The sequence below is a fragment of the Hemicordylus capensis genome, chromosome 7, assembly GCF_027244095.1.
Source record: "Hemicordylus capensis ecotype Gifberg chromosome 7, rHemCap1.1.pri, whole genome shotgun sequence".
NCBI classification, from domain to species: Eukaryota; Metazoa; Chordata; class Lepidosauria; order Squamata; family Cordylidae; genus Hemicordylus; species Hemicordylus capensis.
In genome coordinates this window covers 29,110,546-29,134,529 of record NC_069663.1, presented here as the reverse complement: position 1 = coordinate 29,134,529, position 23,984 = coordinate 29,110,546, and the positions used below count along the sequence as shown (strand labels likewise).

At 61.9% G+C, this 23,984-nt stretch overlaps 3 protein-coding genes across 4 annotated transcripts; all 3 read left to right on the top strand.

The window, feature by feature from the left end:
- The first annotated feature begins 91 nt into the window (after window positions 1-91).
- SNRPA (small nuclear ribonucleoprotein polypeptide A) lies at window positions 92-4,722 on the top strand. 2 transcript variants are annotated; one of them, XM_053268117.1, is made up of 7 exons: window positions 92-292; window positions 975-1,058; window positions 1,525-1,697; window positions 2,588-2,764; window positions 3,198-3,371; window positions 3,616-3,704; window positions 4,195-4,722. In XM_053268117.1, exons 2-7 carry the CDS (start codon window positions 986-988, stop codon window positions 4,352-4,354), a joined length of 846 nt encoding a protein of 281 aa, XP_053124092.1. In that variant the 5' UTR covers window positions 92-292; window positions 975-985; the 3' UTR covers window positions 4,355-4,722. The 2 variants fall into 2 exon arrangements, with proteins under 2 accessions (XP_053124092.1, XP_053124093.1); XM_053268118.1 differs by lacking the exon at window positions 92-292 and adding an exon at window positions 299-489.
- A 1,521-nt stretch (window positions 4,723-6,243) lies between these two features.
- MIA (MIA SH3 domain containing) lies at window positions 6,244-9,312 on the top strand. The gene is made up of 4 exons (XM_053268530.1): window positions 6,244-6,792; window positions 7,664-7,797; window positions 8,352-8,462; window positions 9,069-9,312. Exons 1-4 carry the CDS (start codon window positions 6,657-6,659, stop codon window positions 9,090-9,092), a joined length of 405 nt encoding a protein of 134 aa, XP_053124505.1. The 5' UTR covers window positions 6,244-6,656; the 3' UTR covers window positions 9,093-9,312.
- Window positions 9,313-13,801: 4,489 nt separating this feature from the next.
- On the top strand, window positions 13,802-17,743 carry LOC128333256 (rho-related GTP-binding protein RhoU-like). Its single transcript, XM_053268529.1, has 3 exons — window positions 13,802-14,301; window positions 14,584-14,642; window positions 15,770-17,743. The coding sequence occupies exons 1-3, from the start codon at window positions 14,073-14,075 to the stop codon at window positions 16,217-16,219; spliced, it is 738 nt and encodes a 245-aa protein (XP_053124504.1). The 5' UTR covers window positions 13,802-14,072; the 3' UTR covers window positions 16,220-17,743.
- Window positions 17,744-23,984: the final 6,241 nt, after the last annotated feature.

The window sequence follows — 23,984 nt, the reverse complement described above, 5'->3', positions numbered from 1 at the left end:
AATGCGTTAGCCAACGGACTGCGGCGTCTAGGATGAGTGACGGCTTCTTTGGTCCTATCGGGTAGCGGGCTTTTCTCCCTTTGCTTGGTCAATCCAAGGCGAAGTGGGGGTGGAGAAAGATGCGAAGCCGACGCCACGATTGGGTAGCAAGGGTTTCGGTGGGTGGGGGGAAAGGGGCGACCGTGCTGTGATTGGCGAGTCCGAACGAGGGGTGTGGCTTAGTTACCCGCGCGCACCCAGCGCTGCCCTGTGTCGCCGCCGCCGCCGCCTGGTTTGGGCCTGCGCTCCATCGGTGAGTGATCCGGTGCTCGGGGGCCCATCGGGGCGAGTGGGCCTGCGGGATCGCGGGGCGAGGGCTGGGCCTTGAGCAGGCCGCCTTCTCGCCCCCATCCCGGCAGCCGGAGAGCGAACAGCCGGGCTCCTTCTTCCTTCTTGGTCTGGGTCTCCACATCCGGGGCTTTTTTCTTTGGCCTGGGGGCTGAGCGCAAGGTGTGCAGAGGAGGGCCTGGGGCGGGGAGGAGGAGGAGGAGTGGGGTGGGGGGGAGCCCTCCTGGCGACCCTCAGTGGCTCCTCGGCTGGCGACTCTAGGCCAGCTGCCGCCGGAGGCAAAACGCCCCTAGGGAGCAGCAGCAGCAGCAGCATCGGGGCGAGGGCCTGCTGCCTCCCCTCTGGCCTGTGGGCTTCCCAGGAGCCTCTGGTGGGGGGTCCACTGTGGGCAAGAGGCGGCTGGACTAGATGGCCTTCCTTGGGCCTGGCCCCGCAGGGCTGTTGTTATGGGGAGGGGGCGGGTCTGCTCCGGACTGAGCCGCCTGCCTTGGAGGGGTCTGTGCTGGCCGCCTTGGCAGTGGGGAGGGCCGTTGCCTGGCTGCGCTTCCCACCCCGTGGCGCCCTTTCTTGGGGGCAGCCCTTCGCCTGACTCGTTTGCTCCCGGTGGTTCTCACCGGCTCCCTCTCCTCCGCTTTCTCCTCCTGCAGAGTTGGCCACCATGGCGGTCCCGGAGTCCCGACCCAACCACACGATCTACATTAACAACCTCAACGAGAAAATCAAGAAGGATGGTGAGGACCCCGGCGCGCTGCGTGTGGTGGGGGAAGGGGGAGCGCATCTTCTTGGCCCTGCCCTCGTGCTGCGGTCAAGCGCAGCAGGCTGCACGTGTCCCTCCTCCTCGAGGGGACGTTGCCCTGGGAGAACGGCTGGCGGCAGTGAACACTCCCTCTGCCCCAGGCTGGCAGCAGCCCTCCAGGGCCTTGGAGCAAGGGGCCCTGCCAGCCCTGCCAGCCCTGGGGACTCATGCCTGCAAAGCAGGTGCTCTGCTGCTGAGCCGTAGCGCACAAACACACACCCCGGGAATGTTTGTGGTCTCCCTTAAGGTTTGCTGCCAACCACAGAAGTTCAGGCCGTGCCAAACCATCCAGCCGAATGAAAACAACTTTGGCTTCTAGGGCAGAAGCCAGCACAGCTGTACGTCCGGCTTTCTTTCCATCTTGGGCTTCACTTTCTTTCCTTCCCCCCACCCCCTTTTAGAACTGAAGAAGTCCCTCTACGCCATTTTCTCCCAGTTTGGCCAGATCCTTGACATCTTGGTGTCCCGGAGCCTGAAGATGCGGGGTCAGGCCTTTGTCATCTTCAAGGAGATCAGCAGCGCCACCAACGCCTTGCGATCCATGCAGGGCTTCCCGTTCTATGACAAGCCCATGGTGAGTGTCGCTGCCAGGCAAACGCTGCCTGCACGGGATGGGCTGCTGGTGGGCTGAGAAGGAAAGTTCCCAATTGTGAGCCCTTTGGGGACAGGGAGACATTTATTTACTTGTTTACATCTGTGTAAACCGCTTTGGGGACTTTGGTTGAAAAGCGATATATAAATGTCTGTCGTGTTCATAAAGTTGCACTTTACGAAAGAAGCCCAGCAGTTTCTTGAAGGCCGGAGGAAGGAGCTCTCTTTGCTGGGAGCAGCACAGCTGCACTCTGGACCAGTGTTCCCTCTAAGGTGTGCACCCGCATGTGTGCACAGAAGTTCTTAAATGTCTGCGCAGTTAACTTTAGATCCCACTCGGGCTGAATCAGGAAGGCCCCACTCTGAATGCAGGTGTGCACGCACTGCCTGCTTACTGCCGCCCAGAAGAAAACGCATTCCTTGCACAGATGAACAAGATTAGCGGGAACACTTCTCTGGACTACTTGCTGGTGCAGAGCAGATGCGTCTCTTATGGGACACATTTGTGCGCTTTAGGGACCATTGGAGGACGCGTCTTGAATTTTAACTGCACACGAATACCCAGGTGCCAGTTACGTGGGTCCCTGGTTAGAGCCTCCGTTCCTTTTTAGCCTCTCTGGACTCCTTTGCGACACAATGCACACGTAGCTGGCATTCCGCTCTGAGCCGTGGATAGGCCTCTCCGTCCTCTGGGAGCCTCGTTGCGCCCTTTCTGTCCCACAGTTGCGGACTTGGCCCAGGCTAGGAGAGCCTGCACGGAGGGTCCTGGCAGGCCTGGCTGCTGCGCCTGAGCCCCCCTCACTGGGTGGTGCATGAGGCAGCTCCACCCTCTTGCATAACTGGGGGCTGCTTTCTCCCCCCCCCCCCCGGCAGAGGATCCAGTATGCCAAGTCTGATTCTGACATCATTGCCAAGATGAAGGGCACCTTTGTGGAGCGGGACCGCAAGCGGGAGAAGCGGAAGCCCAAGGGCCAGGAGGTGCCTGCGGTCAAGAAGCAGGTCCCGGGGGCTGCTGCGCCAGTGGCACCTGCTGTCCAGGGGGCCGTGCCTGTGAGTCTCTGCGCCTGGGGGGTCCCCAAGGCCACGTGGGGGGGGGGTCAGTGGGAAGGTGCCCAGTTGAGCCTCCGTGCCCTGAGCTGGCTGGTGCGGGGGGTGGGGGTTGCCTCCCTTCCAAAAGCAAAGCATGTTGCAGCCCTCGGGAGACGATGGGGTGTGTCCGTGCAAGGAGGCTCCTGTGTCGGCTCTGAGCCGGGGACCTTTTGGAGCCGTGGTTGGGCTCGCCCGGTGGGTGTCAGGCTCCCTTTGTGCCTGGGATGAGGAGGCTCGCTCTCCTAGATCAACCCCTTCCCCCACTGCGTCCCGAGAGCCTGGCACTAGTTTGGGGCAGGGGGCCCTCCTAGTGGGCTGTGCAGGGGTCCCAGAGCAGCCCCTGCCTGGGAGGGTACTGGATCCTCAGGCACGTGTGTCTTGCTCTTTCCCACAGGGAATGCCCCCCATGAACCAAGCCCCACGCATGATGCACCACATGCCAGGCCAGCCCCCCTACATGCCTCCTCCAGGGATGATCCCGCCACCGGGCATGGCTCCTGGGGCCATTCCCCCCGGGGCGATGCCCCCCCAGCAGATGCTGCCTGGGCAGATGGCTCCAGCACAACCCGTGAGTAGGCTGGGCCTGGGGGTTGCTGGAGATCGGGGCGGGGGAGGGCGTGCCGTGCCGGTTAGCTGCTGGCTCCCTTGATTTGGTGGCACTTCCTGGGGTGCTGCAGCTGAGGGGACACGTGGGGGGGGGCGGGGGGGCCGTGTCTGCAGGGCGGGGGCCTTCGGAGGAGTCGTCTCGCAGAGGCTGGCTGCTCCGGGAGTCACCCGGCGTTTTGTGTGATGGACTCTCTCGGCCCTTGCAGCTGTCGGAGAACCCGCCCAATCACATCTTGTTCCTCACCAACCTGCCTGAGGAGACCAACGAGCTGATGCTCTCCATGCTTTTCAACCAGTAAGTACCCGCCAGGGCCTTGCCGGGCTGCGCTGGGCTGGGCTGCGCTTGCAGGGCTGCAGTGGGCTTGCTCCGTAGCTGTAGGGCTGGGAGTTTGCCGCGTTGGCCTGGGGCTGCAAGCAGGCCTGGCTTGAAGGTTCATCTCCCCCCTTTGGCTGAGTGTTTGAAAGGGGCGCGTGGATGTCCTCGGGGTGCGTATGTGCCTCACAACTGATGCCACTCAGTAGTTTACGTTTGGCGCCTTCAAGGGTCACAGACTGGCTCCTTCCAGCCTGGCTCAGGAGTTCTCTCCCTCCCGGAGAAGCCTTGGCACTCTCCTGCCCAGCCCAGCCCAGCCTGCTGAGACGGATGGAGAGAGGTGTCGGGCCTGCCTCGTGTTCAGCCCGTCCCTCCGGCAGTGGGGCGGGTCTGGCCTCCCCTGCCCCACGGCCCAGAGTTGGCTGCCCTTGGCGGGTGAGAGCCTGAGCTTCCCTTGCCTGTCGTCCTCCAGGTTCCCAGGCTTCAAGGAGGTGCGGCTGGTGCCCGGCCGCCACGACATTGCCTTTGTGGAGTTTGATAACGAGGTGCAGGCCGGAGCTGCCCGCGATGCCCTGCAGGGCTTCAAAATCACTCAGAACAACGCCATGAAGATCTCCTTCGCCAAGAAGTGACGCCTCCCTGGGCTCTTCTCTCCCCAGACCGCTTCCCGCCTACAACTAGTGGGTGCCTGCAAAATGTGGTTTGGGGTGTGTGTGTGTGTGTGTGTGTGTGTAGAGTTCTGTGAGGTAAGAGAGGGGTGTGTGTGTGTGTGTGTGTGTGTGTGTGTCCCCGTCCCCCTGCTTTCCCACACCGTGGCTGGGGGTGGCCCTGCCTGGATGAAGCGCTTGCGTGTGGTGCACATGCGTGTCCTGGTGGGAGGGTGTAGCCGACTCCTTGCAAAAGCATTGTACCCAGGGTCTGGCGGCCAGACATTGCACCTGGAGCTTTTCTTTTTCTTTCTTTCTTTTTCCTTTTAATAAAAGCATTGGTTTATTTTTCACCTTGGACTTGGGCTCTTACTGACTGGAGTCGGGGGGGGGAGGGGCCGTCTCACCAGTTTCTGCTGGCCAGAAAGGACTGGCTGGGCTTGAGCGTCCCTCCTGGGTCCCCCGGAGGCAACTCTGCCTGGCTTCAGTGGCCAACTAGGCAGGTCTTTGTGGGCCACTTCGTGAGGGCAGTGCTGCGTCTGGAAGACTTTGGGGGCAGTTTGCTCTTGGTGGGCTGTGGGGTACGGAAGTGCCTCCCTCCAGAACTGCGTCACATGAAGCCAAGTCCTTCTTCCCACACGGTGTCACTGGCCTGTTCCAACTTGCTGCCACAAAGCCCTCTTGGACAGCTTCTCTGAGGAGGGGCAGAATCCTGTGGAGGGCAGCCCCCTGGCGCCTCTGTGTTTAGAGGCAGCGCACCTCCGAGAGCCCGTTGTTGGAGAGCAAGGGAGGGCTCCTGCCTCCGTGCCCCACTGGTGGCTTTCCCCGAGGCATCTAGGTGAGTGTGCCAGAAACAGGCTGTGGACTCTGCCCCGAGCCAGGAGGGTTCTCATTTGCATGCAGTGCCTTTGCTCCTCCCTACCCCAGAATGGTATGTTGGGAGGAAGCCCCCAAAAGGGGGTCGCCTGTGGGTGGGGGCAGGGGAGACGGCCCCCAGCAGGCAGCCCTGCAGTGATGCAGGCCATGAGTGGTGTGGCTTCCAGCCTCAAGAAAGGAAGAGCATCTTCTGCCAAGGTTGCTCCAGAGCAAGAGGGTCAGGCAGGAAGATGTGAGCCGCCATTCGACAAGAGCACATGCATATGAACATCAAGGAAGCCCCTCTAGTCCAGCATCCTCTTTCTCATTGGCCCACCAGGTGCCTCTGAGAAACCCACAGGCAAGAGGTGAGGCTCACCCTCTCTCCTGCTGTGGCTCCCCTGCCACTGGGATTGAGAGGCATCTTGCCTCTGAGGCTGGAGGTGGCCCACAGCCACCAGACTAGGAGCCATTGACAGACCTGTCCTCCATGAATTTGTCCAAGCCTTGCTTAAAGCCATCCAAGCTAGTAGCCACCACATTTTGTGGCAGAGAATTCCATAGGCTATGTTCCGTGTGAAAAAATACCTCCTTTTGTTGCTCTTACATTTCATGGGATGGGCCCCTGGTTCTGGCGTGAGAGAGGGAGACCGTTTTCTCTGTCCACTCTCTCTACACCAAGCATAACTTTATGCACTTCAATCATGTCTCCCCGCAGTAGTTGCCTCATTTCCAAACTAACGAGCCCCAGATGCTAGGAGGCAGGCTCCCGATCACCTGGGCTGCTCCCTTCTGCAAAAGGTGTGCCCTTTATTAGCCAGCCTGGTGGTGAGCTTCCTCGTGTCCAGCATCCCTTGGAATTAGGGGCTTGAAGTCCTGGAAGTGGCTGGTTTCCAGGAGCGGCTCAGCAGCACACAAGAGCCTCAGTGTCTCCTCAAGGGCCAGCCTGTTCTTGCCGCCCGGCCTGCTTCCTGTTTAGCCAGGCAAGGGCCTCCGGTTGGGTCTGTATCTGCCCCCAACTGGTTGTGTTTGTGGCACTGGAATTCCTTGACGTTCAAAGCTCGGCGGGAGGGAGAGAATTCACTCCACTGGCGAATTTCAAGAAGCATCTGGTGCTTCAGGGACCACCGCTGTGTGTTCATAAGAGACAGCGAAAGGGAAAGGCTCTCCTGTGATAAGCGCGGAGGACCCCGTGTGGACGGACCTGTCAGCAGCCCCACACTCTTCTTTTCCGTTTGCTCCGCAGCAGCTGGAGTGTTGTTTGCGAACATGCTGTGGCGTTGCAGCCACTTGGCCGGGGCAGGCCCTGGTGCCACAGAAACGCTCAGGGCGAGGGCAGCAGACCGCAGCATTGCCTCTCTGGGAGGGGGGCGGTTCCCCCTCTCAGCCGGCAGGGAAGCTCCGGGGCTGCCTCCGTCTGGACTCTGCAGGAATGGGGGCTGCTGCGGCTGCCGGGTGCTTCCTCCTGGCTGGGCTGTTCCTCTGCCCCCTTTGGGGGTCCGCGTGGAGTGGGCAGCAGATGGACAGGCTGGCGGACAGAAAGCTGTGTGCAGACGCGGAATGCAGCCGTGAGTGCTCTCCCCGTCCTGGGGCAGCTCCGGCTACGAGCCCATCTGGCCAAGGGCAGCCAGGAGTCCTGGGGCAGCTGAGCACTAGGGCGAGGATCTCCCCATCTGGTAGTCAGGCGGGGCGGCCCAGAGGAGTGGGCGGTGGGAGCCTTGGAATCCACATCAGGCGAGGTGACCCTTCCAGTCGCAGGCCGATGGATGGAGGGAGCCTTCGGCCTCCGGATGCGACGGGGCCCCCCTTGGATGGGGCCCCTGCTCACCGGGCTAGGAGGCACCTTCCAGAGTGGAGGCGCTCTCTCCTCTGTTAGCCGGGCGAGAGCAGTGGGTCCTGCTGGGGTGTCCCCTGTGCTGCCTTCCAAGACAGCAAGCCCCTTCAGGACAACAGAACCATCTCTTCATTTTATTTTGCTGTGTAAGCTGTTTAGAGAACCGTTTTTTGGTGGTGGGGGGGCGGGCTGAAAAGTGGTACAGGCCTACTTAGAATAATCCATCGAATTCAGGGAGAGGGAGGATTCTCTCAATGCCCATTTGCTGGGATAGCTAAATGGAACCTCCATGTTCAGGAGCAGAATGCTGAACTGGGAGAGGTGATTGCTTTGGGCTTCCCAAAGGGCCACTATGGGAATCAGGATGCAGAGCTACCTCTGACCCAGCTGGGCTCTGGATTGCCTCTCTTGAGTGTCTTCTTCCTAGGCGTAACTAAGAGCTGCTGAAAACCTGCCCTTCCAACATCCTGTGGTAGTGAATTCCACAGGCTATTGTATGTGCTGTATGGCGTGGACAGCACACAATGGGTGGGTGGGTGGGGCTGTTTCCCCACCCTCTGTGGCTGAGACCCTGTCTCCTGCGTCCTTCTCTACCCTCATCCCAGACCCCATCTCCATCGCGGTGGCCCTCCAAGACTACGTTGCCCCCGACTGTCGGTTCATCCACATCCAGAGAGGCCAAGTTGTCTACGTCTTCTCCAAGCTGAAGGGCCGCGGACGACTCTTTTGGGCAGGCAGTGTGAGTAGCCTCTGGGGTGGGGCCGCTTGTGGCTGGAGCTCAGCCGAGGGAGTAGTGAGCATGTGCAGAGTGCAGGGTGCCTTTCCTCTATTGCCAGGTAGCCAGAGGCCTCCCACAAGCTACAGATGAGGGCAGGCCACGGGATACATTTCCCAGCTGGAAAACCTGGCTCAAGTTTTGCTTCTCCCACGGAGTCCCTGGCTGGCCTCTGTTTTTCTCCTGTGGAATATTGCTGGGGGTGGACGGGGGGGGGGAGGATATAATAAAACTGCAGCAGCTAAAACTGCTCAGTGGTAAAGGGCCACGGGCTTGTGTTCCAAGAAGGCTGGTGAGGGCCTCCCCCCGCCCCCGCCTGCCACACCACCAGCCACTAGCTAAAGAGTTCAACCGGTTGAGCTACCACCTGCTGCTTGATGCTTGCAGAGAGTGGGGAGGGGAGGAGAGCATTGGTGGTACTTCCCCTTGTGGCCAGCAGGGGGCACTTCTCATACAGGAAAACTGACAGGGGGGGCTCCGGTGTGGCTCTCCCTCCCTCCCCCCCACCTTCTGCACAGGTGCAAGGAGACTACTATGGGGAGCAGCCGGCCCGCCTGGGTTTCTTCCCCAGCTCTGTGGTCCAGGAGAGCCAGTACCTGAAGCCAGGCAAGGTGGAGGTGAAAACTGAGGTAGGTGGCGCGGGGGGGGGCATGCTGGGGAGACGTCGGCTGATCCCAGCTCACAGCCCACCCTGGAAAGAGAGCATCTGCCCCTCGGGGAGCCCAGCCTGCCCCCTTGCCACTGACCTTGCACCGTCCCCCCCCCCGCCGCCCCCCTCCTCCTTCTTGGCCTCCTGAGCCTGGCTGGTGCCCTAGGCAGGGACGGGGCTTGGCTTGCCGTCTGCACAGTGCCTAGCACCCCGTGGGCACCCCGTGGGCACCCCGTCCTGCTGTGCCCAGGCCCTCCTGCCTCTTCCTCCTTGGCCCCCTCCCCCTTTGGATTTAAGCAGCGGCTTCATTTTCCTTCCATGGGGGGGTGGGAGCTGGAGGGAGCCACCGCTTTGGACCAGCCTGTGGCAGCCCTGGATGACTCAGAGCCCTTTGGCTGTGGCTCCTCATCTGCAGAAGGGGGGGCGGGCGACAACAGCGATCTCTCTCTGCAGGCTGGACCTTGGGAAGATGGGGGCTGCTCATGAGCATGTGCAGGTGCCTTGCCTTCTCACAGCCATACCTTGGCAAAGGTGTGTGTGTGAGGGGAGGAGCCCTCAGTGGGCTGTGCCTCTCTTTTTCTTCCAGAAGTGGGACTTCTACTGCCTGTGATGTGAGCTGCCCAGCCATGGAGGACGCCCGCTCTTGTCGGGAGGCCACGCCAGCCAGGCTTGAAGGCCCAGCCTCCTGCCGGATCCGCTCTTAGCAAAACCCAGGTCTCCTTGCTGCTGCTGCTGCTGCTGCTGCTGCTGGAGGAGAAAGCGGTGGGCGCCTTGACTGCTGGACTCTCTCGGGGGCCGCTCCTTGACCCATAAAGGTCCTCTCAAGCAAGCCCCACAGCTCTCGTTGGCCTTTCTTCTCCCAGCCGGGTGGGAGGGCACCTGAGGGCTCCCTGGAGTTGCCCAGGCCCCAGCGCCTGGGAGCGGCAGCTGCTCCCCCAGAGCGGCCTTGGGGGCTGCCCTGGCCTGGGGCGAGGATTGCGCGGGCAGCTCAGTCCACCCCCCCCCCAGCTGTGCTGCGAGCAAAAGGCTCCTTCCCCTTCGCCAGGTGGGGGAACTGAGGCTGGGAAGCTGTCGCTTGCTTGCAGTGCCAACGGCCTGCCGACTGGGTTTTCTCCAGCTGGTGCTGGGCTGCCTGCCTGAGCACGCCTGGCGTCAGCGACTGAAGTGGCCTGGTCAGTGTCAGCCTGCTGGGCAGAGGGGAGGCCGAGGGGGCATCCTCTCTTCCCTGCAGCACTCTGTGCTCCAGCTCAAGCCACAGTCCTGCAAGCAGCTTCCGGGATGGAGGCTGGCCTCTGGCCCTCGGGGGCTGCCTTTGCCTGCCAAGCCTGGAGAATGTGGGTCAGGTCTCCTTTCCTCCGTGGCAGGCCCTGGCAACGCCTGGCAGAGGCCCCTCTTCTGAGGCAGGCAGCATGACCCAATTCCTGGGCTTGGCAGAGGGCCCGTCTCCCACCCACTGCCTGGAGGGAGGGAGGGAGGCTGTCCTCCTCTTGCTTCTGGCCCTGCGCCCGTCTGCCCTCTGGCTCCCCTTCCTGGCTGCCAGGGGGTCCAGGGGGAGCGGCCATCTCCCCTCCCCGGCACCGCTCAACAGAGCTTGGTCTCCGCTTCAGAGCTGCAAGGTCAGAGGGCGCCACGGAAGGCCTGGATGCCAGCTGGGGCAGGAAGCCGCCTCTCTGACGCCCTGCGTGGCCGGCCCGGGGGACGAGGGTTCTTGTCTCGCCTCTCCAGCCCCCCACGGCCTTTGCGCCCTCTGCCTGGGCCCGGCTCCGCGCTGGAGAGAGCAGCCGGCTGCAGCCCTGGGCCGCCTCCTCTCACATCCACAGCAGGCCTTGTTGCTGACAGGATCCGGGCCGGCTTCTCCTGTTGCAGCCTTCACAGGAGCAGGGCCTGGCCAGTGGACCAAGGTGCCACCCGTCACCCTCACAACAGCCCTGTAAAGTAGGCCAGGGTTGACTAGCCACAGGATTGCTGAGGGCCACCTAGCAGGTTTGTGCCAGAGGCCAGCCTGGAATTGGGATGAGCTTCTTGCTTCATAGCACCAGCCCTGGGCCACTAGGCGACGACGCCCGCTCAGCCTCAGGGCCTGCTTCCACATGCCTGGGACATGCAATACCAGAACCAAGAAGAGTGTGTCCCTGAGCAAGTGCAGAGTGTTTCCACATCTGGTCTCTGAGACTGGAGAGGCCGGAAAGTGCCTCCCATCTAGGCAGCTCTGAACAGAGATCCAGCGAGGTAATGTTGGAGCCTGGACCGAAAGGCTTTTGGAGCCACCACCTCCCCCGGCAAATAAAGCACTCTCATGCTCGGCCGGGTGACCACACCACCTGGGACAGACTACAGAGGATTTGGGGGCCCCGGGGGGCTGTGGAAGCCCTGGACTTTGGCCCTAAAGTCCAAGGGTCAGAGCACCGCGGGTTTTGCATCGCGGGTGCCTCTCTCTTGGAAGCATGCTGCTAAGGAAGAATCCCCTGCTGGAGGTCAGAGGGGAGCCCCCCCACCCCCCGCAGCCCTTGGGGGCCAAATCAGCTGGGAGAGAACCCCACTCAGCTGGACGGATGCCCCCCCTGAACGAGGCAGGCCGGCTGCTCCTTGGTGCCAAGCCCGACAGGGGGCAGGAGCCGTGGTCGCTTTGATGTCGGCACTCCCTTTGCCTGGGCTGGGTGCCACTGGAGGGGGGGGGGCACAGCCCGCTGGCCAGGCCTCCCTACGGCCTCCGGATGCCAGGCTTGCTGCTCTGAGGGCAACTCGAGTCTCCCTCTGGGGTCAGGCCTGCCTTCTTGGTTGCCCAACAGCCTCTCTTGGGAGTGGTCCGGCCTGTGGGATGAGGATAGAGCCAGAGCGCAGGGCCAGGGAGCAGACCCCCGCTGGCCCCTCTCTGACCCACAAAACGGAAGGGATGACAAAGGCCGGGCCCCTCCTGCTCATCCCGCGAGGGGCTGTTTCTGCTGAGATCAGCTGCTGCTCTAGCCCAGCCCAGCCCAGCCCCCTCCCAGCCCAACTTCACACTTTCCAGTAACTACTCGGGTGTTTCCTGTTTTCCCGGCCTGTGTGTGGCCCTGAGGGGGGTTTCCCGGCCACTAGGAAAAGCAGGAAGAGCCTCCCCCCAAAAGCGGCTCAGAAAGGACATATTTTCGATTCCGGATGGACTTGGAGTGGAACCACCTCATTAGAGTGCTGGCTCAGTCTTGGCTTCCAGTTTTTCCATGACAAGGGGTGGACCAGAGGGGGTCTCTCACTAAGATGAACATACCCCCAAGCATGGGCAGAGTGTAGTTGGGCTGCACAGCCCGTAATCAAAAGGAAAGGCTGCCCTTTCTTCCACCCCCCTCCCCCTTGGCCTGCCCCAAACCTGTGTCCCCGGCCAGGGAATCTCTCTTTCTCACTGGGGTCTGCTCGGGCGTCTCCTTCCACACTGCTGGACTCTTGGTTCTCATCCTCAGGCCAAGCAGGGGAAGAAGTTGCTCCTGGGTGGTAGCTCCAGATGGGGGAAGGGAGTGGGCGGCAAAGAGGGTGGGAGAGCAGCACCATTCAGAGATCCGAACAGTCCCCAGGGCAGGAACTGAGATGGGCAGGACGAGGACTGGGCTTGGGACCACCATCCGCGAGCCCAAAGGGCCAGGGACCCCCCTCCTTCAGCCCCAGAGGCTTTGATGGGACCCCCTCCTTGGCCTTAGGGTGGCGGCGGCTGCAGGAGGCCGGGTCTAACCTGCAACAGGGAGAGGTGGGAAGAAGGGGGTGGAGGCCTGCCACGACGGAGTGCAGGGGGCAGCCGCGGAGCTCGGCTCTGCATGCCATCCTACGAGGAGAACTCCCTGCCAGCAGAGGATTCACGGGGGGGGGGGGGGGACTGGGCCAGTGCTAGACTTTCTTTTGTTGCAGGGAGCTCTTGTTTTGAACCCAGCATCCGAAGCTCCTCCCTCTGCACTGGGAAGGGGTATGACTGGATGGATGGGTGGATGGCTGAGCACACAGCTGGGCTGGCGGGGGGGGGGGGCAGGCTTGGCTCCAAGGTCCAGGGGGCCCTAAGCAAAGTGCCCTCCAAGGCCTCTCCCCAAGGCAAGAGCATCACCCCACCTCCATCACCCATGCATGACCTGAAGGGGTAGTGGGTGCCCCCCCATCCTCCAGACTGGAACTTGGTCGCCAAGTGTCAGACAATCTAGCATGTGATGCTGCTCCTCTGAAGTCTCCCCTTGCTTAAGGAAGCCTCATTTGCTCACTCCTCCACCACAGCCCATTTGCTCACTCCTCCACCACAGCCAGCCCAGCCCGGGAACTAGCAGGCTCCTCCAGCCCCCCAGCAGCCAGGCCAGCCCCCTGGCTTCCCCTCTGGGCAGGAGCTGGGTCCTCTCCTCTGCGATGCTCCGGCACTGCCCTCTCTCCCCATCCCAGTCTTTGCTGCTCCCTGGTCTTGGACAGGAAGAGAAAACTCCCATCTGGAAAGTGGACGGGGAGCATCTTCGAAGAAGCAGCGGAGCCATTCTCTGAATAAGGGTCGAAATCTCCAGCAAACATCCCGAAGAAGGTCCCCAGAAGCAACCACTGTGAATTGCCTCTCCAGGTACTTAATGTGCAGCGAAATGCTCTTTCCCACTCACCTCCTAATTATGATGATGATTATCAATGTTCTCTGCCCCCACTTTGCTCCCCCAGACTAACTATTCCAGAGGTGCCCCTGCCTCCTCCACCCACGTGGTGCCCCTGTGCCCCCTCCATGTGGTCTCGAGGATGGGGGGGGTCCTTCTGAAGGACGCAGGACGCTGACCCCTGAGGCGGGTGCTCCCTGGTGCATCCCACGGGGATGATGACCGCCGGGCACGGCTGGCTCTCCTGGATTAGGGCGCACCCAGATGGGGGTGCGGCGGCCTGGCTGGCCCTCGGGGGGGTGGGCGGGCTGAGGAGGCCCCTCTGCCTGGCCCCCGGATGTGCACACCCAGATCCAGAGCGGAGGGAGGGGCAAGGCTGGATGGAGGGAGACCCAGCGGAGCTCAAGTGCGCCCTTTGCAAGCCCCTCGCAGCCTCGAGCTGGGGTCGAGGATCTCAGACCCTAGTGGGGCGGGGCAGGACTTCCCCCAAAGCCCTCGGGGGAGCCGCTGCCTGCCAGTCAGAGCAGACCAGCTAGTGGCTCCTCCGAACCAGCCCGCGGGGCGCCAAAGGAGGCGCAGCTGCCTCTGCTTCCCTGCAGCAGCTCGGGTGGCTGCTCTCCGCCCCCCCCCCGCTGCCCGCAGGCTGGCCATTCGGCAGGTAGAGCTGCGCGATGAACCACTCAGCTCTACCTGACGAACGGCCAGCCTGCAGGCAGAATGGCTCGGGGGGGTGCGGGAAGAGAGAAAGGAAGCGCCCGAACCGCTGCAGGCAAGCCGAGGCCGCCGCTGGGCTGGCGCGAAGGCTGAGCCGCTCCACTGCGCGGCTGCTGCGGCCAGCCCTGCCCGTCGAGGGGGCGGGGCCAGGCAAAGGAGGCTCCCCGCGCTCCGCGCCCTCCCCAGACCCAGCCGCAGCACACCCAGTCGAAGGTGCCTCTGCAGCCGCCGCCCGTCGAAGGACGAGCAGGAGCCGGAGCGGAGCGGAGCCGAGCCGAGCGCGCGCTCTCCCGATGCCGCCGCAGGAGGAGCCGCCGGGCTTAGCTGCGGGGGCGCTGCTGCTGCTGCCGCCCGTGCCCCCGCACCGGCCCCGCGGGCGGAGGGCGTCGCAGGAAGCGCTGCGCGGGCTGGAGTGCGTGCTGCTGGGCGACGGCGCGGTGGGCAAGACCAGCCTGGCGCTCAGCTACAGCACCAACGGCTTCCCGGCGCGCTACGTGCCCACCGCCCTCGACCGCTTCTCCGGTACGGGCTGCTGCTGCTGCTGCCGCCGCCGCGGGGCTGCGGCCGCCCCGTCCTCCGCCGAGCTGCCGTCGGAGGCAACCCCCACCCCAGCCCCTTGCTCGGTCTGCAGCGCTTGCTCTTGGGACTTGGCGGGGAGGCGGCGGGCGCGCGTCCCGTCCCGGACGTGGAGCGGGGGAAGAAGGAGAAGGGGGACCCGGGCTCTGGAGGGAGGCGGTCGCCCCTGGCATGGATGGCGCCCCCCCCCCGGGCCTGAACGCTCCTCTTCCTTCCATTCTTTCCTAGCGGTGGTCCAGGTGGACGGCGCCCCGGTGCGGCTGCAGCTCTGCGACACGGCCGGGCAGGTAAGGCGGAAGGAAGGAAGCTTGGTCGGAGGGCCGGGCGAGCTTGAGAGGAGCCAGCCAAGCCAGACCCAGCCAGGACGGGCTCTCCGGATGTTGCCTCTGCCTGGGGCGGCGGTGCTGCTCTCCCGCTCGCGCCTGCCTCTTCCCTATGGCGCCGCTCTCGGCAGCCATGAGGGCCAGAAACTTGCTTTGCGCAGGCTGCTTTCTAGGGCTCCTCCCTGCAAGGCGCACCTTTGACAGGGTGATCGATGCCTTCTCTGGGTAAACATGGTGTGCCCAGCGCTTCTCTTTAAGCAGCTCTGACTCTGCACAATTGCCCCCAGACAGTGCCTGTTTGCTGAGGGATGGGGTGGCCTCCACGTTCCCTTTGCCTAACCCAAGCCCATTGCATCTCCCAGCCTGGCTCCCCTCGATCGCAAGGCGAGGCTTACTTCTAAAAAGAGAGTGACTGGGGTGCAGGCCTGCCCTGGAAGCGGGCGCTCTGTACCTGCGTAGAGGTATGTTCACCAGCCTTTCATGTGGCTCAGAGCTGTGATGAACCAGCTGCCCTCAGGCAAAGTGGGGTTTTGATTTATTTTTCTTTATGAAACATGATAGTTGCTTTCCAGTTCCAAGAAAGTGTTCAGAGTAACTCTTGTAAAGGCAATAAAAATGGAATTGAACCGTGCAGGATCAAGACCCCACCCTGTGCACCCACTGTCATCCTGGGAACTTGTGTCATGGGTTTGGTATCTTTTTTGTCAAGATCTGGTGGCGAGAGTGGCGGGTTCTTCTGTTTCTTCCTTTTGGGTTCTTGTTCGGCTTCAGGGGTGGAGGGAGGCAACTGGGGCAGTTAGTTTGGTGCAAGGGGGGAGGAGGGGTGTGGTGTGTGTGTGTGTGTGTCGATTTCCTGACTGAGGCTGGGTCAACAAACAGATGATGGTGATGATGATGATATTTCCACTCACGCACCTGGAACTCGACAAAGTGTACAAGGACAGGTCCCTGCCCCAAGGGGCTAGCAATCCAGGAAGATCGTTAGGGCAGCAACAGGGCGGGTGTGTGTGTGCGCGCAGGAGAAGCCATGTGACTATTTCAGAGCCAAGTGCTGAAGGCTTGCTTAGAAACAACTCTCTCTCCCTGCCCAGGACGAATTTGATGCGCTGCGCCAGGTCTGCTACCCCAAGGCGGATGTCTTCCTGCTCTGCTTCAGCGTGGTGGCGCCCACGTCCTTCCAAAACATCTCCGAGAAGTGGTACCCCGAGGTGCGGCGCCACTGCCCCTCCACGCCGGTGCTGCTGGTGGGGACCCAGTCGGACCTGCGCCAGGACGTCAAGGTGCTGATCGCCCTCTCCCGGAGCCGAGAGAAGCCCGTGCCGCCTGCTGCTGCCCGCTCGCTGTCTGCAAAGCTGGGGACGGTGGGCTACGTGGAGTGCTCCGCCCTCACCCAGCACAACCTCAAGGAGGTCTTTGACACGGCCATCACAGTGGGCCTGCGGCATACGGAGCACCCTGGCCCCAAGGCCCGGAGGAGCACCGCCAGACACATCCGGGCGCTTTCCAAGGCCTGGTGGAGGAAGTACGTGTGCGTGCGGTAGCCCTGGCTTCTCCCACAGGAGGCGGGACTTCCTGTGCACCCTGTCCACGAACTGCTCTGCGCACATCCGCCCCACCACACACACTGGGGGTAGGTGTGCCCCTGATATGCTCCCCCACTGACTGACTGACTGACTGACAGCAGATTGATGCTGCGGCACCAGGAGATGGCCAGGGCTCCCTTTCCGTGGGCTCTGTGGCTTCTGAGGGTGGCCCTTGTGTGGCCTGGCCTTTGAGCAGCCTCCCAGGGCTTGCTGGCTAGTTTTGGCCTCCGCAGCTGCAGCTCAGCGGAGCTGAAACCCCACCGCAGCCAGGCTGGGTGCTTGCCTAGCTGCTCTGAGTCCGAAAGCAGGAAGGAGACCCGTCTCCACCTCGGCCCTCTTGGAACACAGCCCCCGTGCCCCCCAGCTACTGGGGCTGAAGGGCCTCTGCAGGAGCCGAGTCCACGCTGGAGAGCCTCTAAAGGGACGTGGCTGGGCTCTTGCAGCCAGCTGCCTCTAGAGGAGGAGGCTTCTGCTGGCCTCTCTCCCTGCTCCAGCAGGTAGAAGGAGAACATTTTGTTCCTGGTTGGGAAGAGTGTGCAGCGTCAGGGAATCGGAGGCAGAGTCAAATCCCCACCTCCGGCCCCGGCTGTGGTAGGAGGAGCAAAGTTGCAGAGAAGTTTTCCATCCCTGTGGGATTTGGTTTAAAAAACAAAAACCAAAAAACCCAAGCATTTGGATCCGAAACTTTTGATTTGGATTTCAAAATTCAAATGTTGAGACACTTCAAGCACTAAAGCAACAATGTGTGTCTTATTTTATTGTCGCTGAAGCTTTTGTTTGAACCCCACTGGAAGTGGCTTTGGTCTGGGCCACGTGGCAACCTGTGCCCTCTGCAAGGTCAAGCAGGCTGCCTCTTTCTGACTGCTCTGGAGCCATCTTCCTGCAGGCCTGGCTGAGCAGCAGCTTTGCAAAGGAGGCCACGGTGCCTCTTCCTCCTGCTCTGCCTCCCCAGAGCAGAAGCCCAGGACCACTCCCCACCCCCACTCCCCACCCCCACCCCGCCTGCAGGGATTGTGCAAAATGTTTCCTCTCTTCCTCCCAAGTTTTCTCTCTCGGGAGGGTTTTTGCTGGTGGGGAAGAGAAAAGCATAACCTTTCCACCGTTGGCCTCCCTTTGGGGTTCCCTGTTTCACGGCAGGGCGCCCGGCTGGCGCCGCCTAGGGAGTGGGAATGCAGCCCCAGCCATGGTGCTGGCGTGGTGCTGTGCCTTTGAAGCCCTGCTGCTGTCCAGAGGGGCAAGTTTCTCCGACTGGACACTTGGCAGGCCGAGATGGTCCCCTCTTCCTGGCTGGACAAGAGAGGGTCTGCCACCACAACTTGTCCTTTTCTCACCCCACCTTCTTCCGCTTGGAGATGCTGAACTTCCAGGACTTTGGGAGACCACAAAAGAGCCTCCTCCAGGTTGTGTCCACACTGGAACGTTTGCGGCCAAAGGCCACTTGGTTTCTTTCTTACAAACCAATTAAATGAGTTGTTTGTTCTCTCTCGCTGTACAGAGCGTGTGAGTTTCCACCTCCGGCTGCCTCCACGGCTGGTGGGAGGGATGTGGGGAAAGGGAGTTGTGGGGCGGGGGTGGTGTTGCTCAGACCCCCAAGTAAGGGGCGTGTCTCCTTTGTTGATGCTTCTGAAGTGCTTGGAGCAGAGGGGGGCCCCTCTGTTCAGCCAAAGGTAGTGTGGGGGCTTCACGGAAGCAAAGGGAGGAAAGGAGGGTGGAGGAGGGAGTGGTCTCCACCCCTCTCCCCACTTCCCTGCTGTCATTTCCCCACAGCCCCACCTCCTTCTCCCCAGTGGCTTTGCTGGGTTCCTTTTTAAAGGGAGGCCTGGGGGTGGGCCCTGGCCCCTACCCTATTCAGTGGGGAGGACAAAGGGACTCTGCTTAGGCTCAGAGGCACCTGGCTTAGCCTAGGGGCTTAATATGAATGGTCTTTTGGTCCTTTGGTCTTGATTGATAAGGTGTCTGTGTGGGGGGCGGGGGCGGCGGCGGGGTGGAGCTTTGTGAACATAGGAAGCTGCCTAATGGCGAGCCAGACCCTTGGTCCAGCTAGCTCAGGATCGCTTTCACTGACTGGCAGCAGCTCAGGGTTCCAGGTAGGGGACTTTCCCCGCCCTACCTGGCGATGCTGCCAGGGAGCGAACCAAAGCAGAGGCTCCAGCACTGAGCTGCAACCCTACCCCCATTCTGCTGCAGCTCCAGCCCCATAACCTGTTGCTCTTCAAGGCCAAGAGAGGATGACTCATGAGAGAGCAGCTGACTGCTGGTCAGAGAGAGATAAGGGGAGGGAGATAAGGCGGCCCCCTGGCAACCAGCCCAGGCCTGCTCCGGCCTGTTCTTCATGTCTGCCCTCCTGCAGGTCACGAGGGCATGGAGGAGGAGGGTGCCCCTGAGCATGCGGAGAGAGCTCTTTGCTGACAGCGAAGTCACCCCCAGTCTGGGATCAGGGAGCAAGACCTGCAGGCCAGATGGGGTGCATCCAGGCAGGGCAGAGCCCCCTTTGCAAGCCTGCCCTCGAAAGAGGGTCTCATCCCCTGGGCTGAAGGAGTTGGAGAGAGGGGCTTGGCGAACGGGTCAGGGTGGGGTGGGGGAGCACAGCGGCCCCCTTGCAACCGGGATTCAGCACCATTTGTCTCCACGGACCCTTCTGGGTTGTCTCTGCCCCCGCCCCCACATCCCCAGAGCAGGGCGGGGGCAGGCGGCAGACAGGGCTCGTGCCTGGCCGCTCCCCACTCTGTGCCGCTCACCCCACCCTCCCTGCCTGCCCACAGCTGGCACCTGGGCTGCATGCCAGCCAGGGCTGCCTCACTCCCACCCGGCCAGGGTGCCTGCATAGCCTCGGGGAGGGCAGAGGTTGCTGGCGGTCACCCCAGCTCTGCCAGGGCAGGCAGCTGGATCCAGCCAGGGAAGGAGGAGCTGCTGCTTTGCTGGGCGGGGCAAGGATGGAGGAGGCGGAGCCAAGTGCCTTGGACCCCGGAGTCCTGGCTCCTCCCTCCCTGCCTCTCTCACACCTGCCGCTCTCTCTGGGGCCTGCTGCACTCCAGTGCCCGGATCATTCCTGCTGGTGGCACTGCCAAGGGCAGGAACTCCTCGGGGCTCGGCTCTGGAGGGGAGATGCATGTCTCTCCACCTCCTCCCTGGTTGCACCCCCCCCACTCCTCTCCTGCCTGAGATCCTGCTGCCAGCGTCAACCGGCTTGGCTGCCTCCACCCTCTCAGCACCTCCAAGGCGGCCGCCTGGCAAGGAGCCCTGCCCAGCAGTGGCCTGCAGGGCAACAACGGGTGTGAGGCGGCTGTTGGTTGCCTGGCCCCTTTGGGGCACTCGGGGGCCCTGCCAGTGGGCTGAGGACCAGGAGCCTCAGGGAAGGGCTCAGCAGAGCTGGGCTGCCCTCCCATCCTCTGAGCATGTACAGAGTGCCTCTCTAGGTGCCCAGTCATCATCTTGCACCCTGCCCCCTCATCTCTGGGGTTAATGGAGCAGGCACCTTGAGGTGGGGGAGAGAACAGTAGGCAGGCTCTGGAGCCGGGGTCCCTGTTCAGCCTGGCATGTGGCTTTAGCCCTGGCACTGCAGTTGGGAGTGCCTCTGAGCATGCAGGAAGTGCATTTCCCTCATCTGGTGGGGGGTGCTGGACAGGGCTGAGCCTCGGCGCCTTCCTTTCTTGAACGGAAGGCACCAAGGCTATGGTGGGCTGATCCTGCCCTGGGCTTGCGGCAGGGAAGGGGCCGGGCTGGGGTGAAGCAGGCTCCAAGCAAGTGGACCCCAGCCCCCTTGGCCCTGGCACCCCCACCCCTCCTGGGCCTGCCCTCCCACCTCCCTCCAGGCCTTTCAGGTCTGGGCAGCTGCAGGGCTCCCAGGCTCCCTCTTGCCTGCCCCTGCTCTGTGGGGCGGCGGCTGCTGCTGCTGCTGCTGCTGGCGGGCTTCTTGCCTCTGCCTCCCCTGCTGCATGTGCTCCACCAGCCCCACCCAGGTGCAGGATCCAACTTGATGGGGAGGAGGAAGTGCCTGCCTGCGCCCTGCCCCTGAGCACCAGCCAGCTCCGGCTGTTTGCTTGGCAAGGAGAGGCCGCCCTCGCCTCGCCTCGCCAGCACCGGCTCCTCTCTCCGGGCCTGGCCTCGCCCTGCTGTTCCCGCCCCCACCACCACCACTGGCCTTGCAGGGCGGGCTTGTAGGAGCCTGTGCAGGGAGGATGATGGGCCAGGAGTCTGTGTGGGGGGGGGGGGCGTGGGGGAGGCCAGGACGCCTGGGTCCCTTCCCGCCACACTGCTGGGGCTATTCTGGGCTAGGCAGGTGCCTCCGCCCCGCAATCCCCATGGAGAAGCATTTGCCCCTTCCTTGCAGATGTGTGGGGAGTTTATTGTGGAGGGTGGAGAGTGTGTCGCCTCCAGGAGATCGGCTTGGGTAATAGTCCAGGCCGCCTGGCTGCAACTCCTGCACAATTCACTCCCCTAACCAGCCCTGTGAGGCAGGTGATGCAACCCTCCAAGGCTAGAGCTGGGAGGGACCTTGGGGGGTCTTCAGCCCTCTGGTCAGCGCAGGAATCTGCTGGAGCACTCCTGGCTGATGTGGGTCCAGCTTCTGTTTGGAAACCTCCAGCGAAGGAGAGGCCATGACTGCCTGAGGCAGGCACTTCCACCACCCAGTACCTCTTGCAATGCCTCCTAATGTCTAGCCTAAATCTGCTTCCTCGTAACTCCAGCCCAATGGTTCTAGTCCTCAGGATAAAGAGAGAGCAAGACCGCTCCTCCTCTGGGGCAGCCCTTCTGAGCTGGGTCTCCCCTTAGCCTTCTCCAGATCTCCTGGTGAAACAGCCCCAGGCAGACCCTCCCCCACCCGGGGCTTGCTTTCCAGACCCTTCCAGTTCATCAGGATCCTCCTCAATGCAGCCCGGGGTTGCATGCCTTTTTTAAAAAGCTGCAACCTTTCTCTTGGGACTCATCACAGATCGCAGGTGGTGAGGGGGACACGCAGCCAAGCTTGAGCGAGAGTGACTTGCCCAGTGCCCTCAGTCAGGCTGGGGCTTGAATCTGGGCCCAGCGAGGGGCAAACTCTTACCCGCTGTGCCACGCAGCCTGCCGAGCTGCAAGGTTCCTTTGCTCGGTCCTGAGACTGGCTCAGTTCTGAGCTGGGTCTTCTCAACCCCTGAGCTCAGGGCCGTGGAACAGGTGGCGGGTTGATCGGCATGAATGCCTCTGAGCACACGCAGAGCACCTGCCTCTCGTAGCTGAGGAACCACCAAGGGAGGGGGTTGGGGACAAGGTCTTCTGGTGAGGAGGTGTGGAGTCCCAAGAAGAGCTGGAGCCTAGCATGGCCTCTAGTGCTGGAGATGAAGGCCTGCAGCGCCCTTCTCCTTCCCAGGACCGAGGAGTCGGAGAGCTCTGGCTTGGTGCTTGTCTGGAGGGGCCAAAGGCAGCCAGAGGTCCAGTGTGCAAAGTTCCTGTCCCTGGAGATGTGAATTTGGCAGGCATGGGGGGCGCATCCCAGTGGGAAGCCTGGGGAGGGGCGTCCTGGCCACAGTCCCTCCTGCTGCCTGGTGAGAGTGGGGAGCCCGGACTCCGGCTTCGGGGCCCTTGCCGTGTGCGTGGTGGCGGGGGGAGCTTGGCCACTCCCTCCGGCATCTGCTCCCCCAGCCGCTACTGCCGCCAGCGCTGCCACCCCGTTGCCCTGGGCTGCTTGCTTGTGTTCGGGCTGGCATGGCCAGTTCCCTCCTGCAAGAGGGATTAGCTGTTCCCCCTGCAGGGCCAGGCTTGGCGCGGTTCGCTCCATCCCTTGTGACTGACTTGGCAGCAGCATCCAGGCAGGTCCTGGCCAGGCAGCCCCGGCTTTTCTAGGAATGGGGGTCAGCAGGTGGCTCCCTGTCTGGGGACGTGCCCCCCCCCTTGCCCATGGGGGTGTGGGGCTCCAGACCCGCACGGCAGCAGGACCCCTCTCCCGGAGTCCACGGGAGGGCCTGGCAGCTCCCAGAGGGCTGGCCTCTGTTCTCTGCCCCGAAGCCGGCCTCCCCTCTGTGCCTCTCCTGACTGCCCTCGTTTCACCTGGCTGGCTCGGCTGCATTTTGGCAGGAAGGGGGTGAAAGGGCCTGCGTGGGCGAGAGCACAGTGAGGATTGCCCCAGGCTGGCACGTGGCGGATCACGGAGGAGGCGCTTCAGAGCATGGGGCCTCAGTCTTGCCAGCTGCCTGGATGTGCGTTGCATGGGGTCCCACCTGGGTCCATTTCTTTTGGGGGGCCTGATGGGCCTTGACCCCCAGGACTGATAGGCAAGAAGAGAGGTGGTCAGGAGGACCTCTCAGAGAAAGGCTGAGATCTCTAAGGCGAGAGGTTTGGGGGCTCAACTATGCTTGCAATGCGGGGGTTGGAAGTATCAATGGGAGGAAACAGCACTCTTCACCTGCTCAGAGGCACTCTCTCCATATCACTTTGCATGTTCTGGAGAGTGCTGAATTTCTGTGTTCTTCCTGGGATCAAGCAAACAAGAAACAACAAGCATGTAACAACTCGATCCAGCATAATTTTGTAATCAAAGATATTATCTATCTGAGGTAAGATGAAACATCACAATTGGAAATCACATCAGTGACCCTAAACATGTTGCCTTTGAGGGATGGTGAAGTCCATTGTGTGGAGAGTAAAAGGGTCTGCCACAACCAAGTCCCTGGTGATTTCTAATTGTTATGTTTTGTCTTGTCTTAGATTGAGAATATCTTTGATTATAAAATTATACCAGGTCGAGTTGCTGCATGCTTTTTATTGTATGGTTAGGGCATAGTATGGGGGAGATCTTATTGTTTCTTGCTGGCTTGCTTTAAGAGATCCCAGAATGCATTAGTTATCTTTTAGTTCTTCCTGCTGGGATCAAGCCCTGCCCTCTGCCCTGGCTCAGCCCCTCCCCAGACTGCTTCATCGGGGATGGAGGAGGGACCCTGCACATGCTCAGAGGCACTGGGATGCTTGCTTCTCCTGTTCCTGAGCCCTCCTTTTGAAAATGACTTGTGACAGCATCGGGCCTGCCGGCTGTGGGGTGGTTGCCAGAATCTTTGCCAGGTTGCTTCCAGAAAGGGAAGCCTGGAGGCTCCTTGGGAAATTCCCTGCATTTACCAATGTGCAAGAGGAGGCAGCAGGGAAAGGGTGCAGAGGCCAGCCCCGAGGTCGAGGTCCAGGCCAGGCGCCCAGAGCCCAGCAGGGCAGGTTTGGCCAGTTCCAGCCCTGGTGCGGCTGTCCCTACAACTTCTTTGTTTCCTATTCGCCTGACACCCTTTGAACAGACTTCAGGCAGAAAACAACCAGGATCGAAATAACACGGAATGAATCCCTGATGCAGCAGCAGCCTGCAGCTGAGAGTCCCAGCAGGCGTTTACTTCCTCCCAGCCCCTGCCTGCCCGCCCCTTTGGTTTATGGGCGGGGAGGGGCCCCTCCACCGTGCTGCTGTTCTCACAGCAGAGGCCAACTCCTGCAAGGAGGCAGGTTTCCCACCCCAGCCGCCTCCAGCTGGGATCCTGCCTGCCTGGAGGGGAAAGTTAGCTCACGCCTGCCACCAGCTGCTGGCAATGGGCACACAGCAGCCAGTGAGTTCCCGCCACCAGGAAAGGCCTGGCAGCCACTGGGAAATACCAACTGTCCTGCAGGGGTAGGTAGCCTTAGTCCTCCCGCTGTTGCTGAACTACAACCCACATCATCCCCAGCCCCAATCAACTGTGGCTGGGGAAGATTGGAGCTGTAGTTCAGCAGCAGTTGG

What these genes read in the sequence shown, in the direction of transcription:
- SNRPA (XM_053268117.1), top strand. Translation starts at nt 986, where the DNA reads ATGGCGGTCCCGGAGTCCCGACCCAACCACACGATCTACATTAACAAC. An exon ending in CGTTCTATGACAAGCCCATG is followed by an intron (nt 1,698 to 2,587) that starts GTGAGTGTCGCT and finishes CCCCCCCGGCAG; the next exon opens with AGGATCCAGTATGCCAAGTC. An exon ending in CTCTCCATGCTTTTCAACCA is followed by an intron (nt 3,705 to 4,194) that starts GTAAGTACCCGC and finishes GTCGTCCTCCAG; the next exon opens with GTTCCCAGGCTTCAAGGAGG.
- LOC128333256 (XM_053268529.1), top strand. Translation starts at nt 14,073, where the DNA reads ATGCCGCCGCAGGAGGAGCCGCCGGGCTTAGCTGCGGGGGCGCTGCTG. An exon ending in CGCCCTCGACCGCTTCTCCG is followed by an intron (nt 14,302 to 14,583) that starts GTACGGGCTGCT and finishes ATTCTTTCCTAG; the next exon opens with CGGTGGTCCAGGTGGACGGC. An exon ending in TCTGCGACACGGCCGGGCAG is followed by an intron (nt 14,643 to 15,769) that starts GTAAGGCGGAAG and finishes CTCCCTGCCCAG; the next exon opens with GACGAATTTGATGCGCTGCG.
- MIA (XM_053268530.1), top strand. Translation starts at nt 6,657, where the DNA reads ATGGGGGCTGCTGCGGCTGCCGGGTGCTTCCTCCTGGCTGGGCTGTTC. An exon ending in TGCAGACGCGGAATGCAGCC is followed by an intron (nt 6,793 to 7,663) that starts GTGAGTGCTCTC and finishes CCCTCATCCCAG; the next exon opens with ACCCCATCTCCATCGCGGTG. An exon ending in GACTCTTTTGGGCAGGCAGT is followed by an intron (nt 7,798 to 8,351) that starts GTGAGTAGCCTC and finishes CCTTCTGCACAG; the next exon opens with GTGCAAGGAGACTACTATGG.